This window comes from Tyto alba, unplaced genomic scaffold (assembly GCF_018691265.1).
Source record: "Tyto alba isolate M040663 unplaced genomic scaffold, T.alba_DEE_v4.0 Super-Scaffold_16, whole genome shotgun sequence".
NCBI classification, from domain to species: Eukaryota; Metazoa; Chordata; class Aves; order Strigiformes; family Tytonidae; genus Tyto; species Tyto alba.
In genome coordinates this window covers 29,897,404-29,912,779 of record NW_024881278.1, presented here as the reverse complement: position 1 = coordinate 29,912,779, position 15,376 = coordinate 29,897,404, and the positions used below count along the sequence as shown (strand labels likewise).

Here is a 15,376-nt window from a genome sequence, read left to right as displayed (position 1 = left end):
ACCCTGCACACAGGTTAACACTGTGGCTCCTGTGCCAGCTCTGGCAGATTTTACGGGAAAAAAGAGCTGCTGGGTGCACTTTTTCCTTGTGAAGGCTGAAGCCCAAATGGGAGCAGAGCCAGGGAGCACCTCGGGGGCCGAATGCCCAGGGCCTTGCCCTGAGAAGGGCTGAAACTCTGTAGCTGCGTGTTACACTGGATCCCAACCCCCATTTGCTTTGTGGCTTGGGCAACCCTTAACGAGGCCCTTAAACACCCATGTTCCCAAGAGAAGATTCTCACACTGGGGAATGCTCCAGTAGCCTCTCTCTCTGTGGCAGCATCTGGCTGCACCACTGACAAATGTGACAGAGTACAGAGAAAGGATAGGGGAAGTCAGAGCATGAGCTCTTACCTCTTGCTTCATCAGACACTTGCCGAGCTCGGTGAGCTCCGCGCTGGCAGGGGGAGTCACCTCCGTGGCCATCGCCTCATCATCTGCAGAGCAGAGCAAAGGCAGCACTGTGAACACAGCCTCCCAAAGAGTGAGGGAGACATAAGGAGGCTCAGCGAGGGCTAAGCTGGGAGCCAGGAGCTGACACATGGAATCGTTATGCGGATACAGCTTGCCAGAACTTCTCTCTCCAAGCAGAAAGCAGCCACCCACCCTCTGGGGCAGGCAGGGCACCCAACTAGCTACCTCCAGCTCTTGGGAAGATCACGCACATCCCCTCTTCTCCTCAGCCTTCTTAATACCTTAGGAATCAGCTGCTCCAACATGCTACCTGTGAACCCTACAGCATGTCAGTTCCTAGGCTAGACCTGGGGTTTCTGTGGCCCCCAGCAACACTTGGCAGGACAGAGCTGAAGGCTTCTTACCAAACCTATACCCCCTCTCACACAGAACTTCCAGCAACAGTCTAGCCTCTCCCTCAAGAAGTACATAAAGAAATGGGAAAAGTGCTTGTATACACCAAGGGCATAAAAGGCAAAGGTAGGCATTTACTCACCATCTCCATCTACAGCAGCAGTAGTGTTATGCTCTACACCTTTCTTAGAAACACAGCAAACAGCTGAAAAAACAGTTGCAGGTCAGAGAAGAAAAGATGCTACTTTAGAACACGCAGAGATTATCTTACAGACTCTGATGGGCTCACAGCTGCCTCAAGCTCCCCCAGCCCTTACACAGTATCTGAAGAATCTGAAAGCCCAGTATAAAGCCAAATACTGCACTACATGGAAGTCTGACACCCCCCACCCACAGCATCCTCCCACAGTGGAACCCGTTGCACCGTGGCTGCTTCAAACTACTGAGCACCAGGAACGTGCAAAACCATTTGAAGACTATAACCTGAGAAGAACACCATCTTAAGGCAACAAGGAGATAGGAGGTTGAGGATCTGTAATCTGTATGCCAAGTCAATTTTCCCAGCCTCTCTGCTCAGAGCCACGCTGACAAAAACACGATGTTGGAGGAAGGGAACAGTAAGAAGGGAGATTGCTTTGGGGGAGGGACTCTTCCCTTCTGTCTGGCTAGAGACATGGCAATTGCCAGCAACAAAACTATTCTACACTCAGGTTGTCCACAAATTGATGTCCCATATTGGGCTCCAGGTGCAGAAAGGGAGAACCTAGATTCCAAAGGAAGACCAGACTCCTACACAGACAGTGCCAATAACATGGAGCCCTAGATGCTGACAAAACAAAAGGAAGAAACTCTCTTCTGAAGGTTTTTGATTGATCTCTTACTAGGTTTTAGCTAAGAACTGTCTCAAACTTGCCTTCTAAGGATTATGGTAAATAATACAGGCCATTATAGTTCAAGTTTTACTGCACATTGGAAATTCCTGTTGTCTTCCCCAGGACAAACTTTCCAAATATCCCAGGGGATCTAGCTTGATTTCACTTACTGATGAGATCCATTACTTCTCGGGTCAGCAGCCTGACCAGCTGTTCCTCAAGCATCTCCTGAGACTCAGGGTTGTCATCTGCAGCATCATCCTCACTGAAGAAAACAGGTTTAGTGTGAAGGGAGCCAATATCTTAAAATATCCCTTCTGCCCAAGCACAGGGAATGGGTCGCCCTCAGGGTAAGCACAGTGTTTTCCAGCGCTCTGCTGACAAGGTTGTTCCCTGGGCAAAGCAGTGTGTAAAGGACCAAAGCTCCATCCCACTCCCCACTCTCCCTTCATATCAAGAGGAGGAAGCTTACCAGAGCATGCTTCGCTGGTTGATCACCTGCCATTTCTGAGACAACCTCTGTTCAAGACAAAAGAGAAGATTCAGTACCTTCCTAAGGAGCAATGCTGGACACAATGCAAAGAGGCTCAAGTGATGGCTGCTGATAGAAGCACAAAGGCTTTAAACGCAGCTCTTATGCCAAGCTTCCTTTTGAATAGGACAAGAACTGCTACCAGCTGTGCTGAAGATGCTGTGGGTGTGCTGGCTGTAGGACCCTGAGCAAGCTGTCAGGGAAATGAGAGGACACAGGCAAAAAAACCCACCCACAAAAATTCTCAGGGCTGAAGGCTGAAGAGCTAATATCCACAGGTTTAAATTTGCAGCAAGGGGTGTCATGCAACAGCCAGGGTTCAGTGCTCCTCAACAGCCCTCCCTGAATAGCATCAAAATTGTTAAGCATCGAGTCTCTGCCCTGGTCTCTGCTGGCTTTAGAAAGACAGATGTTCTCACACGTCGCTGCCAGCTGCTACAGGGAATCTGGGCTGCCAGGGAACAGGCATGGAACAAGTTGTTTTCTTACCACGTGCAGATAGGTAAAGAGTGGTCCCAGCATGGGGCAGACGAGGGTTTCGTAGTGTTCTGAAGGGCAGGAGAGTACCAAGGGCTTCACAAACACACCTGCACAGACCAGTTAAGGAAGAGATCCAGCACATGTGGCCAGCTGCTAGGGCGACTGCAGCACACTGCCCAAACCAGCCCATTCCACTGGGAGGCCAAACGAACGACACCTTGAAGCCCATCTTCTCACAGCCCTGAATTAACAACTGGCATCTCTATACAGCAAGAGCATGAGGTATTCAGCCCCTTACCCTGACAGTTCAGCTGAGAAAGCTGAGGGTCCTTAGCACCCATTTCCTAGCTGTGAGACTGAATGTCCAGCCCGGGAAAGTGGGCTAGGAACCCCATGCGGTTTCCCACACAAGCACAAAGTCTAGTCAGGCACCCAACTCTCAAGCTCCTGCACTATCCAAGCCCCCCTACCCCGCAGAAGACATTACCCACTTCTTATGGCACCTTCAGAACCACACAAATCCTTTGGATTTATTCTGACCCCATGCACTGCTGCTTCTGCTTGTGCCCTCCCAGGGTCACACCTCATCCACACCATGAGTATTCCTGTTTGTTTACCTCCTCAAACACCCTTCTCTCACTTGGCCATACTGAAAAAGACACAGGTTTTCAATTTATGTGTTCAAAGCCTCCTTAGCTGGCCTGAGACAATGACGGAAGGATACGGAGCATGGGACGCAGTCTGTAATCAGGAATGTTGTTGAGGTTGATGAAAGCTGAGCTGAGGAGCTGGGTGGCGAGACCCTCAACAGTGTAGAAATCCTGTTGCATGGAAGGGCCTGCATTTCCCAGGATGTGGAAACTTCAACAAAAAACAAGTTAGTTGAAACTCTGCTAGATAACAGGTAACATGCGTCTGGACTGCAAAGGGTACAAGTACTGTAATCTTCAGATTAGATTGATGCTGTGCTCAAACAAATACTACAGAAGAACTTTAGCACAGTATCTCTTTTTTTTTTTTTGGGATACCTGGGGAGGGACAATGAATTAAGCATTTAAGCACTAAAATGCACTTTTAAGTGCTGATAGTGTTAAAGAAACAAACTAGGTCAGGATATCAGGTAAGTGTTCCAATCTGACTACCTAACTGCCAAAAAGCTAAAAGCAGATCCACATTTTGAGGTACTTTCTCCAGTGACTGTTCCATGTGTATGTGGTAGGTTACAACCACCAAGTACAGCTCACCACTGCAGCTTGTACTTGGATATTCTAGGATAGAGCCCACATGAAAAGTCTAACTCAAGAAGTCAGCACCCAGCAGTAGCCTCGCGCTCCAGCTGTGCAATGCTAAATTGTGTGGGGAATATCTGGTGCTCTTACCAGTTGTCGTAGAGGGTGCAAAAGAAGCCCTGCATCCTTTCTAATACTGTTTTGTAAACAGGAGAGTCATAAAGCTCCAGCAGAGGCTGAGGGAGACCTGTGGGAAAGAATAAGCTTCAGCTACACAGATGAGAGGCACAGTGCACCTTCAGGACGTGCTGGGTAGGCCCCACCCAGCTTGATGGCAGCAAGCGAAGCACTTGCCAAGATCTGCGTGTAGTTAAGCGGGAAGAGGTGCAGCAACTCTGGGGCAGAACCTCCCCTCAGAGGTCAGCCAAGTTCAGGTACCCAGAGCAGAGGTGTTCCCACTAAAGTTGTTATAGCCCCTTCATTTCTCCAAATAAAAACTTACTGGAGCTGTCAGAACCCAGTCAGAAGCAAAGCTGAGAGTTGTGCAGCTCCTCTAATAGCCCATCCCTTCAGGTTTTTGTATTCATCTCTGTTGGGACACAAGCTACTGTTGAACTATGATATTAAAATGTTTAGAGCAGAGATCAAGGCCCTGCTGCTTATGTGCAGTGGTTCACAGACAGAGAGTTTATAGGTCACAGAAAAGAGGTAAAGGAAGCATCTCCTCATTTTACAGACAGGAAACGGAGGTAAGAAAGACAAAGCAACTTCCCTGAAATATTTCACTGTCTGTCAGAACCTGAAATCAAACCCCAATTTCCAGAGACACGGTCCACACTTTATCCACAAGGCCACCCACTTCTGCTTGGCTGGAAAGGCTCCTGTATTCACAAGCTCAAACCTGTTTTAAGATGGTTCCAAAAGCCTCTTTCTAATACACCGTCTGGAAACGAATGACAGGGCCATACTGCAGGACTTGGCTCTTGCCCTCCAGGACAGGTCTCTGCACCAGTACTCGGGGATCCTGCTGAGCACTAATTCTGCTCAAAAGCAGACAATTACGGCACCCCCAGTCTCTCCAGCCTGAAATGCCATGTTGCAGAGACCACTGCCCAGCTGGGATAAGCAGTTTGGTAGGGTACCCTTCATTTCATGCAGAAGCAGCCAATTTGTCTGACACCGGTAAGTTATTTAACTTCTTCATTTCAGCAGCTTCAGATCACAGCTGAGCTGCAAATACTATGAAGCAGCTGCCTCTCCAGCCCCTCTTCACTTCCAGGGCTGTTGATGGACCACAACCTCTAACACCTCTGAGAATCTGCCCACACATTCCTCCCAAAGAGAAGCCCCTTACCTAGGATGGCATTCTTCTCCACCTCCAGCATGTCTAAGGCCTTTGCAAATGTTTCCCCCAGCCTAGCCACCATCTCTGGCATGTAGAGATTGTTGTGAGTCCTGAAACAGAAGAGTACTTGGTTTATACTCATGTGGGTCAACCCCTTTTGCCCATGACAGTGGGATCCTCTCCTTCAGCTTGTGAACAGCTCCTCTGAGGCAGATGATGAGGAAGGTGAGACCAAGCACGTGTGCATGGGATCCCCCTTCCCCACCTGCAAAAATATACAGGAAGCTGACCCGACAGAGACATGGAGTGACTCCACCTCATGTCCTGAATCTCCTGGCTGCCCCTTCCACTTATTTCAGTTCACCCCACCCCTTGCAAGCACTGGCAGTAAAAACTCCCAGCAATTCTCCAGATGATGCTGGCAACAGCTTATTAGCTTGGCCAAAGGGATCAGAGAATGTATTTTAAAAACTGACAAGACACGGATTCTGCAATCTCAAAAGATCTTCTGCACCTAAGGCCCCTGCAGAGGGAGGGGCTGTTTCAGCTCCAAAATACACACACTGCCCCCCAGGGATGGGTCACAGCCCCCAGAATGGCAGGTGGCATCGGAGGGACTCTAGGGAGAACATCAGTCCGATCAGATGTTACTCGTGGCAGACGCATGTGCCCCCTGGACAACACATCCAGCTGGGAACAATTCCGCATCATCAGGAGGCGGCCACGGTCCGCTTTCCATGAGGGACACCAATTCAGCCACGGGTGGCTGGTTCTTGCCATCCAGGCCAAAATGGGTCCCCTCTTAGCCAGGGTACTGACACTCAGAGCTGGACTCGGCAGGGGGTGTCTCTCTCACCTACCTCTCTCCTTTGAGACCTCAGACCTCCACTCTGCGTGTCGCCAGCTGCACACAGCACAAATCCTGCAGCCTCCTCCAAAACTGCAATGCCATTGTACCTGCTGCTAGAGGTGATCAAGGGCAACTCAGTATCTCCCCCTAGAGCAGCATTTCCCAAAGCAGGGGAATACATGGGAATGGCTGGGGGAAGGGAGCGCGGACAGACCTCAGTACGTTCTCCAGAGTCTCAGCTTTCACTCATGTCTCAGTGATTTTTTAATTTTTTTTTTTTTTTTGAAGGTCTATGTTCACAATCCTGTCATCCCCAATGCAGTGACATCTGCCTGAGTTTGCAGAGAGCCTGAGTTAGGTCCGAAACAGCAACTATCCCATTTCTCTCTGCAAGTGTTAAATACTTCCCTGCTCACTGCACGTGAGGAAGGCAAGTATGTAAACTTCATAAGAGCAAGCTACAAAAATGACTTCTTAATAGCTCATACTCTCATTCTGGGCTGGATCTAACACCATGCAACGGGCCTCAAAGGGGGCACAAGCTGGTTTTACTTTCCCAAGAGGGTCCAGGGAACAGCTCAGCCTCCACAGAAGTTTGGATAACGTTGTTCCTCTGACTGTGCACTCCTGATTGAAGCTATCCTAAAACCTAGCTGCTGAAATCATCTCCTCTTGTATGTCTCCTGCCTGCTCCATGCCAATGTTGGCTTTGCCTCATGCTGGGCAGAAGGGCAGTGGGGTGAACCCCAGGACTGTGCAATTGTGGTGGTGACCCTTGAAATCCCATTGCTCTAACTCCAGCAGGATGAGCCAGACAGTCATATCCTGAACCTGTGGCCGTGGTCCTTAGTTTTTTCAGAGTCCTTGAAGCATTTTCTCAGCTTTGACAGTTGCGAGGGCAGATGTTCACTCACAGGCCGATCTCCCTTAGCTAATACTTTAGCAAAGTCCCAGTGGCAACAGAGAGAAAACGGCTGATCAGCTGCTCCCCACTGGGAGTTAAAAAGCATAAAACAGCCCTCGTACATGATGAGGATGTAGTCCCTAGGCATGTTCCAGCTGAGACTCTCAGCAGCGAGCAGCACTCCTGGGCATCCCGCGCACGGGAGAACATGCAAAAACAAAATTCAAGAGACATTTATGCTTTAGAAAAGACAAGCAAAGGATATGACAGGAGACTTGCGGGATTTTCAGGGATGGTCACAGCTCTGCTGTGTCTGGTGCCTAGAGATGGGATTGAAGGCCAGAAGATGAGTCCTTCACCAGCATTAATGCCTTGGTAATATCAGCATCTCATCAAGAGGAGTTCCAAAAAAGCCTTTCTCTATGCAGAGCACTTGCTGAGCCTGACCAGTCCATTTGTAACTAAACACAAACAAGTTCCAGCACAATAAAGGTGCTGTGACAATCAGTTGATGCAGTGACTGAATCCAGGAATGGATGCGCTTTTATCTAAAGGTGGCTGGAGATCATGATTTGGGTTTAAATTAAGGAGAGATCAATTCAAGCCAGAAGCTAGAAAGCACCTAGACGAAATGAAGTACCGTGGAAGACAGGAGAATCATCACGCAAAAAGCTGAAAGCAGTGATTAACAAAGCAACCTCAAAATAATTTGGTAAATACAGCTATCAAGACAGAGACAAATATGGGTAGGCACAGAAAGATGCTACTCAAAACTACGTAATTTTATCTTGTTACTTGAACTCCCTCTCATTCCTCTCAGCTCTTTGGTCTCATTCACGAGACCAAAGCTACTTACCCTGGCAAAGACCCAATGGCTTAACAACTCTCACTGCCTCGGTCTGCAAAGACAGCAGAATGCCACACAACACCCAGAGAGCAGCAGACCCAACGGCTCAGTCTGCAAAATGTACTTTTTTTTTGCATACTGGTGCCTGACTTGGTGCTTGATCCAGATGCTCAGTAGGATCCATGCTGCTGCCACTTGCAGATCTGCTCACACAGTAACCAACACAATCTGTGAGGACTTCCACATCCTCTTCCTGCAGAAGCACATGAGCAACACTGGGCCTTGCTTATCCCCACAGAAAGCTGCCTAATGGCACAGAGCTAAGAGAAGCACCCATTATTCCCAGGTAGTAATGCAACTATGTTCCTGAAGGCATCCTCAACACAAGCAGCTCTCCTGCCAGGCGCCTTTCCTCATATCCCTGTAGTTCCTGCCTGCTGACAGGCTGCTACAGATTCCATATTCTCTTGTGTAATCCATATTAAAGAGGGCCTGAGGAAGCAGTACGTTGAAAAGGCACTCAAAGCCAATGAAAACCACACCAGAAGCTCTATAGCACAAGCTCCAACTTCTCCAGAAGGACATAAGCAGCATCAACACTGGCACTGAACAACTATGAGCTTGCAGTTGTCACACAGAAGCCTCTATATCCAGCATCAAACAGGAAAGGTGTGAGGTAGAGGATCTACTGCTCTTAATACTTCACTCACTGGCTTTTGTTGGAGCATCCAGCCTTAAGAAAAGCCTGGATACCTCTGAGTGAAGGACAAGCTGCTCCCTGTATGTTACTGCCCCGTGTTCAGAAAAGATTTTGGTCTGCAGGGAAGATGCTTGAACAACACAGATGCATTATCTCAAAAAATAGCCAGGGAGCCTCTTCCTTTACGCAGATGGGGAAGCAGTGGCAACAGAACATAGCCCATGCATTTTCCTGGAGGTGGCAAACAAGCAGGCACAGCATTTCTGCTTCTTTACAGGTAGTGATGAGTTTGACAATAGTTTCCTAAGCTTGTAAAAGAGATCCCAAGTGTTTTTAATAATGCATAAGTTGTGGCAAGAACAGCAACTGCACAAGCAGAAAGTCCATCTGTTGTGCTTGTTCAGACCTTGGGCACTGGTTTAGTTGATCTCCCACAGTACGGGCCATGATCCAGGCTCTGGAAGAAGTGGCATGAGGCTACCTCTACTCAGGCAACTCCGCTCTACCCAATCTCTCCCAAAAGCTCATCGACAGGATCTTCAGCCTTCCAGGATAAAAGGCAAAAAGACTTCAAGCACAACTCCGCAGCCGTAACAAGATGGTTCAACCCTGCTCCCTGGCCAAAGCACCACCTGCTGTGCTACAGAGCTTTGTGAGAAGCAGCACAGCTATGGTGGGCCAAGACAGCATGTGCTCATCTCGCCAGTCCACCATGTTGCTTCTCACTGGAAGCAGCACAGTCCTGAGCTCAGTGACTACCAAACACACCTGACTAGACAGAGCTCGAGTAATAGGGCCCCTTTCCTCACAGACCTGGGAGCTGAAAAAAATCTAAGTGGATCTGAAAACGCTCTTTCCCAACAGGCTCCTGCCAAGGACAGAGACTCAAGTTTTCAAGTACATAACGTGTAGTATCATCTCACAAAATTGCCCCATAAGCCTGGCAAAATCCCAGTGTCAGCAGTTACTCTGAGACAGAATCCTCCTTTATAATTCTGGGAACTGTGTTATTCAGGATTCCCCTTTCCTGCCTTCTCTTGCTCCCTCCTCTGGCTGCCACAGATGTACACACCACCAGTGACATGCAGAGAGGCACTGCAAGGTAGCAACAGCCTGAGAGTATGCATCACTGACTTCAACAGCAGACAGTGCTTCAGGAGGCTGGTGTTCACGTTCAGCAAAACCAGCTTAATTTAACACTGAAGAGAGAACAATGCAAACAGGATGTGATGAGAGCTGGGACTGCCCTGGTGGTGACTGGAGAGGTGGCCTTGTAGGGGCTGAGGGCAGAGCAGAGATGTTAGTTGAGAAACGATTAACTGGGTGGCAGATTTATAGCAGTGGAGGTGGGGGAGGCAACCCCAGCCCAAGCTCCCATTGGCTTTGATGGACTCTCGTAGGCCAGGCCAATGAACATTCAGAAGGCTCCAGTTTCCCCAGTGCCATTCCCCACTGTGAACAGTCAGGAACAGTACTTGGGCACCTGCACCGGCCTGTGTTCCCGCTGGCTTCACTGGGAGAACATGCTCTGAGCATTCCATGTATTTATCACAGTTTGGCTTTCAGAGATGCTTAAGTCAACATAAATGATTTCAAGTCAACTTGACCCACCTTATAAGAGCAAGTAAATTGTCAAGAAGCTTCAGGACCTGCTCAGTGCAGGGATTACGGTAGACTGGACTTCCACTGGGCATGAATCCCACCAAGAATCCTCCAGCCTTCGCCTCTTCAGTAGCAGCAGGCCAACGAGCCCGTTTCACAACTCCCAGGATGGTGTACACACAAAAGCTTATCTGCAGCAAGAGATGTGGAAAGAACGTTTCTTAGCACAACTTGATTATATATGTTTTCAGAGGGACCCATCATCATCCCATCTCAAGGAGAACACTCTACAGTGAACCTAATCTAGCTATAGGAACAAACTCTGGTGGGAGTGCTGCCAAGAAAACACAGCAAACGATCACACTACGTTCCATCACTTTCAGTGACCCTTGGCCATGGCAGGACAGCCTACGAAATTGCAATTAGACAAAGCAGGAATGCATATGGTCTCATGAGTAAGCAAGCAACCAGGTAGGTTGCCCTCTAAATGGAAGGGTCTAGACCATCAGTTCCTCATCTCCTTCATGTGCTCAGACAGATGTAAAGATCTGCAGTGACACAGTGGTCAAACTGCATTAGCCTCAAATCAGCAGCACAGCTCTGTGGACTGCACTTCAGTGTCTTCTACAGATCTAAAGATCTGTAGAATGGCAAATGGCAACTCCATTTGCAGTCTGTCCAAGAAGCGAAGACTTTTCACCAACAACTCAACACAAGCCTTCTTGGATGCATTTTGATTACATTCCATGCTAGTCTCAGCACGATGCTTTCCATACGGCCTGCCTCAAAATGCACAATTCACTGCACCATATTTCCAAAAATCATTTAAGCCAACTGCTTCTCCAAAACCAAACTCCGCTACACAAAAAGCAGGGAATAGGGTGCTTTACTCTGCCAAATAATCCGGTTTTGCATGGCCTACATGCTCATTACTGTAGCTTAAAGAGGCAAAAGCCAGCCTGTTATTTTGCAATCCGAAAAAGCTACTGATCCGCACCCTAAAGTAGTAGATGATCAGGAGACATCTTGTGTGTAACCACAACAGAAATGGGGGATGGAAGGAGTCAAGTCATCTTGTGTGTAACCACAACAGAAATGGGGGATGGAAGGAGTCAAGTCCCATCTTGCTACGGATTACACCTCTCCTGGTACCGATACTCACTCTAGAGCGGTTCAGGCCACTAGGATCTTCCAAGACTGGATCAGCAATTTTGTTGTCTGCACCCACATAGGAGATAAAGGCTTCAGGATCCGAGAGGACTCTGGCAGCAGCAAGAGACAGCAATGGGGATTATTGTTTGTACCAGGGCACCTGAGCAGGGCTTTGCACTGGCAATAACCTTAACAAATACAGAGCAGACTGGAGAGTCTAGCTAGTGCTCCACACTGTATGTTGGAACATGACAAAAAGCACCAGCGATGCATGCACTCTCCACGTATCTCCAGTACTTCTGGGCCACGGGGACCTAAAACCTTTGAATCTCTTCTGAAGATAGCCCTGCTGGGAAAATTCTTCTGCATGCCCAGTTGCCCCAGGCTGCAGGACACCTCAGCTTGGAGAGCTCAGCTTCCTAGTTCCTCCTGGAGACGAGCAAAGACATCTTTTACTTCTCACTTTCTGCAAATGCTTTGAGCATGAAGTGTTCCTCTATCACCTCAAACAACTCTTACCCAGCAATTGTCAACAAACACCATTTAGACTCAGTTGGCAGTTTCTGAACTGCAGGAGAGCGATTACCACAGTGGCTGCTCAGAGCACAGGAGGTCACGAGGCACCCCACCACCCTCAGCTGGTTTGCGCATTCTCCTGTTGGGCACACTACCTCTGCAACACCTCCAGCTCCACGCTCAGAAAAATGACCCATACCTCTGCATCTCTGGGGAGAGCCATAAGCCAGCAACAGGAGCCATGAGCTCCTCCAGGAAAGCTTTCTGCCGCTCGTAGTCCTTGAACTGGTTGCTGATGAGGACGAGGGCCTCCATAAGAGCGCACTTCTCCATCTGCGTCAGAAGTAGCTCATTGGAGAGCAGCTGCTTCACGTGGTTGTACAACATCTCAAAGTTTGGCTAGAAAACACATCCAAGTGGAAGAACATCATGCATATGGTGTGGAGGAGGGCCACTGGGGGAGGCAGAAGTGGGGTGTACTGTGCCACACAGAATGGCTGGAGGAACATGTCTAAATTCCCTTTTCCCTACACAGCCATCTCCTTAGTCTCAAGATCCTCTGAATGCTCAGTCTGAAAGAACCTCTTTTCTTCCCAACCCCCTATCAACATCCTGCATCCAGTTTACTTTAGTCTCCAGAATAACTGAAAAAAGCAGAGGAAATCTCTATCTTCTAGGAAGTCATATCCCTTACAGCAGTGTCACACCTCAAAGTAGTTCCGGTGCTTTTATTTACTCACAGAAAGTCCCTCACTCCTTTGGCTCTCAGGTGCCAGGCTTAGATTCTTCCATCTCTCTGCTCACAACGATTCATATGGTTATCACTAACTCCAGAGGAATGGTTGAATTTCTTCCCTACTCACTCTAGCCGCAACCATGTCTGACTGTAACTTTGTATAAGCATTAGCAATCACCTCCCTTCAGCAAACTCATCTGAACCTATTTTGGGGCTGCTCTGGGCCATTGACTCTTCCAGTGAAATGTCTGGCTGGCCATGGGAAGGAGGGAGCTGTAGTTCAAGGACCGAAAGAGTGTGACAAAGACAAACATGCTAGTTCTTAGCAACTGTTGCAGAATGCAGACTGGAACCCCTAAATTACCTTAATCAGCACCCTCAAAACATGTCTTTGTTTAAACTAGAAATGTCCTATGGTGCTCCCACAGTCCTAGAGCCACTCCACACAAACACTGCTAAAGAAAGGAGTTCAGAGCTACATGTGCCCTGTTTAGTTCAGCAAAACCGAACAAAACACTGGCTCATGGATTTTAAAACATGTTTGTTTTTTCTAGTCTCCTCAAGCTAATCCAGAAAACAAATACTCTCTTCTTGTTCCTACATTCTGTTAAGTAATTGAAGAAAGTCAGAGATTAGTCCTTGCTAGTGTCTTCAGCTAAGGAATCAGTTGAGACCACCACATAAGACAAAATGGAAATTCAGCAAACATTCCCATAAAAAGAATTTAGTGCTGCTTGTATCCTCCTCATCATCCCTTTTGCATTTAACTCATCATCTTTTCATTTAACCCATCACTTTACAATTCAACTCTTCAGGCAGAAAATTAGGCAGGGGTGGCAGGAGGAAGAAAGGAGGTGCAGGGAATAAAACACTTTGCCATTTGTGCAGCAGGAATGTTTCTTGGAAGAAAGACAGAGGTTGTGGCACAGGAAGCTGAAGATCCCACAAAATCCAGCTGAAATTGAGGCAAGACTCTTCATAACAAAGTTGAATTTACATACCAGGACAAGCTGAGGGTAATCCCGACACATCTTTATAATTGAGGAGCATGCATGCCTTCTCACATTCTTCACTGCTCGAGTTCTAGGAGCCTGGACAGACACAACAAACTTCAATGCAACAAAACAAAAGTTCAGACAAATGCAGGGTATCTTCAAGAGACAAATGCATTACATACAGTTTTCTGCACTCTTCAGTACAGATTTAAAAAGCATTTCTGCACCCCCCCACCCCAAACAATCACACAACAAAGTTCCTCTGGAGCAGCAGGCAACTCAAGAAGCCCATGTTCAAACAAGCTCTACTCCAGGAGTGAAGATGCCATGGATCTTACTATTTCAAGACTCCAAGCACTCCTGAGGTAGCTGGCAGCTTTACAGCCATCCTTCACAGCCACACATGCCAACTGCTAAAAATACCCACAGCTAATGAAGGGATTTCACCCTCAGGAAAGCCAGCACAGACTGGGGGAGTAAGTGCCCTGGCCTTAGATCACACCTGTGGCCTTAGGCTCTGTCAGCCAAGAAGCGATCAGTTACACCTGGGCTTCCCAGCACTTTTCAGGAGCAGGACTACCATAATGCAGCAGAGTCTTCAGACTCAGCATGCTTTCAAACAGAATATTATTTGATCTAATTGTTATAGCTCATTAGCAGATAATAATTCAGACATACCTTACTTTCTTCTATAACTTCAAAGGTAACTGAAGCAAACAGCTGTGAGAAAAGGGAGGAAAAAAAAAAAATCCAAAAACTCACATCATTTGTTAATATCCAGCACTCAAATGTATTTTGAGCTCAAAGAATAGATCATAAGACTCTAGGGCAATTTCATTAAAGCCAGTGAAGAACCCCTGACCAAGTTGAAAGATGAATCATCAGCACAGCAAGGCCCTGAAATGAAACATGGTGCTTACTGGCCAGAGCATGCACTTAATGTTGAGATTTAAGGCTAGAAACTACAAAATATTTGTTGATGATGTTTCTTTTTGAACAAGACTCAGTCTCAGTTTTTCCCATCTTTAACACGAAGGATAGTCCTTCCCTGACAGTACTGTCAAGAGGATTACCTCCCGCAGCTTAGTACAAGGGCCTTGCACCACAAAAAGCCTACCTGATTTTAGCATGGTCTGCAAGTACCTACCTTGGAAAGTACTCGCGGTAGGTACTCTGGTCGATAAGTGACAAATGGGAAGAGAGCAGAGACATTGGTAAGCACACAGGACAGGATGAGAGGATCCTTTGTTTCAAAATTAAGAACAAGCTGCAGCAGATCTATGCCGTCGTTCACTGGGATTTCCTACAAAGGCAGCAAAGGGAAAGAAGGAAGAAAGGGAAAAAAAAAACCAAACAAAAAAAAAAACAAACAGGAGGCAACACTCAGTACTTCAGCCTGTATCACACACCCTCCAACTCCCTATGGGAAGGCCATGGAGCTGCTGTGGTCATGTCAGGTCTCTCAACTGAACACAGCTGTTCTCAAAGCAGAGAGAAAAGCAGTAGAAACCTCAGTTTAACTGTGTGCTACATGCACTTGCTGAGGGAAGAAAGGACAGCAGCATTGCCATCTCAAGTCCCCATTCTATTGCTGGCACTTCCAGGAAAGGCAAATTTCCTCTCAGTTTGACTCTCAATTCTCCCCTTGACTCTGTCCAACAGATTCCACGCTTAACCAACTATATCAACCATATAATTATATTCCTATCATCAGAATGATGAACTAAAGTGCAGGAGCAGCCTAATTAATAAAAAAATCAAGTCAGTCTG

General features: G+C 47.6%; 1 protein-coding gene and 1 long non-coding RNA gene across 5 annotated transcripts in view; one reads left to right on the top strand and one right to left on the bottom strand.

Moving 5' to 3' along the window:
- XPO5 (exportin 5) overlaps nt 1-15,376 on the bottom strand; it is a 30,874-nt gene that overhangs the window by 3,379 nt on the left and 12,119 nt on the right. For 2 of the 4 annotated variants that reach the window (XM_042789783.1, XM_042789785.1), the window contains 14 exons: nt 14,754-14,909; nt 14,285-14,326; nt 13,613-13,720; nt 12,075-12,274; nt 11,370-11,469; nt 10,217-10,398; nt 5,314-5,414; nt 4,110-4,206; nt 3,455-3,591; nt 2,740-2,837; nt 2,191-2,237; nt 1,889-1,983; nt 989-1,051; nt 394-476 (listed from right to left, as the gene is read on the bottom strand). In XM_042789783.1, coding sequence (XP_042645717.1) covers nt 394-476; nt 989-1,051; nt 1,889-1,983; nt 2,191-2,237; nt 2,740-2,837; nt 3,455-3,591; nt 4,110-4,206; nt 5,314-5,414; nt 10,217-10,398; nt 11,370-11,469; nt 12,075-12,274; nt 13,613-13,720; nt 14,285-14,326; nt 14,754-14,909 — 1,509 coding nt within the window. The remainder of the gene's footprint in view (nt 1-393; nt 477-988; nt 1,052-1,888; nt 1,984-2,190; nt 2,238-2,739; nt 2,838-3,454; nt 3,592-4,109; nt 4,207-5,313; nt 5,415-10,216; nt 10,399-11,369; nt 11,470-12,074; nt 12,275-13,612; nt 13,721-14,284; nt 14,327-14,753; nt 14,910-15,376) is intronic. The other 2 variants (XM_042789784.1, XM_042789786.1) reach the window with 1 other exon arrangement.
- LOC122153193 lies at nt 5,409-7,369 on the top strand. The gene is made up of 2 exons (XR_006165056.1): nt 5,409-5,529; nt 6,443-7,369. It is a non-coding gene; the product is annotated as an uncharacterized LOC122153193 (long non-coding RNA).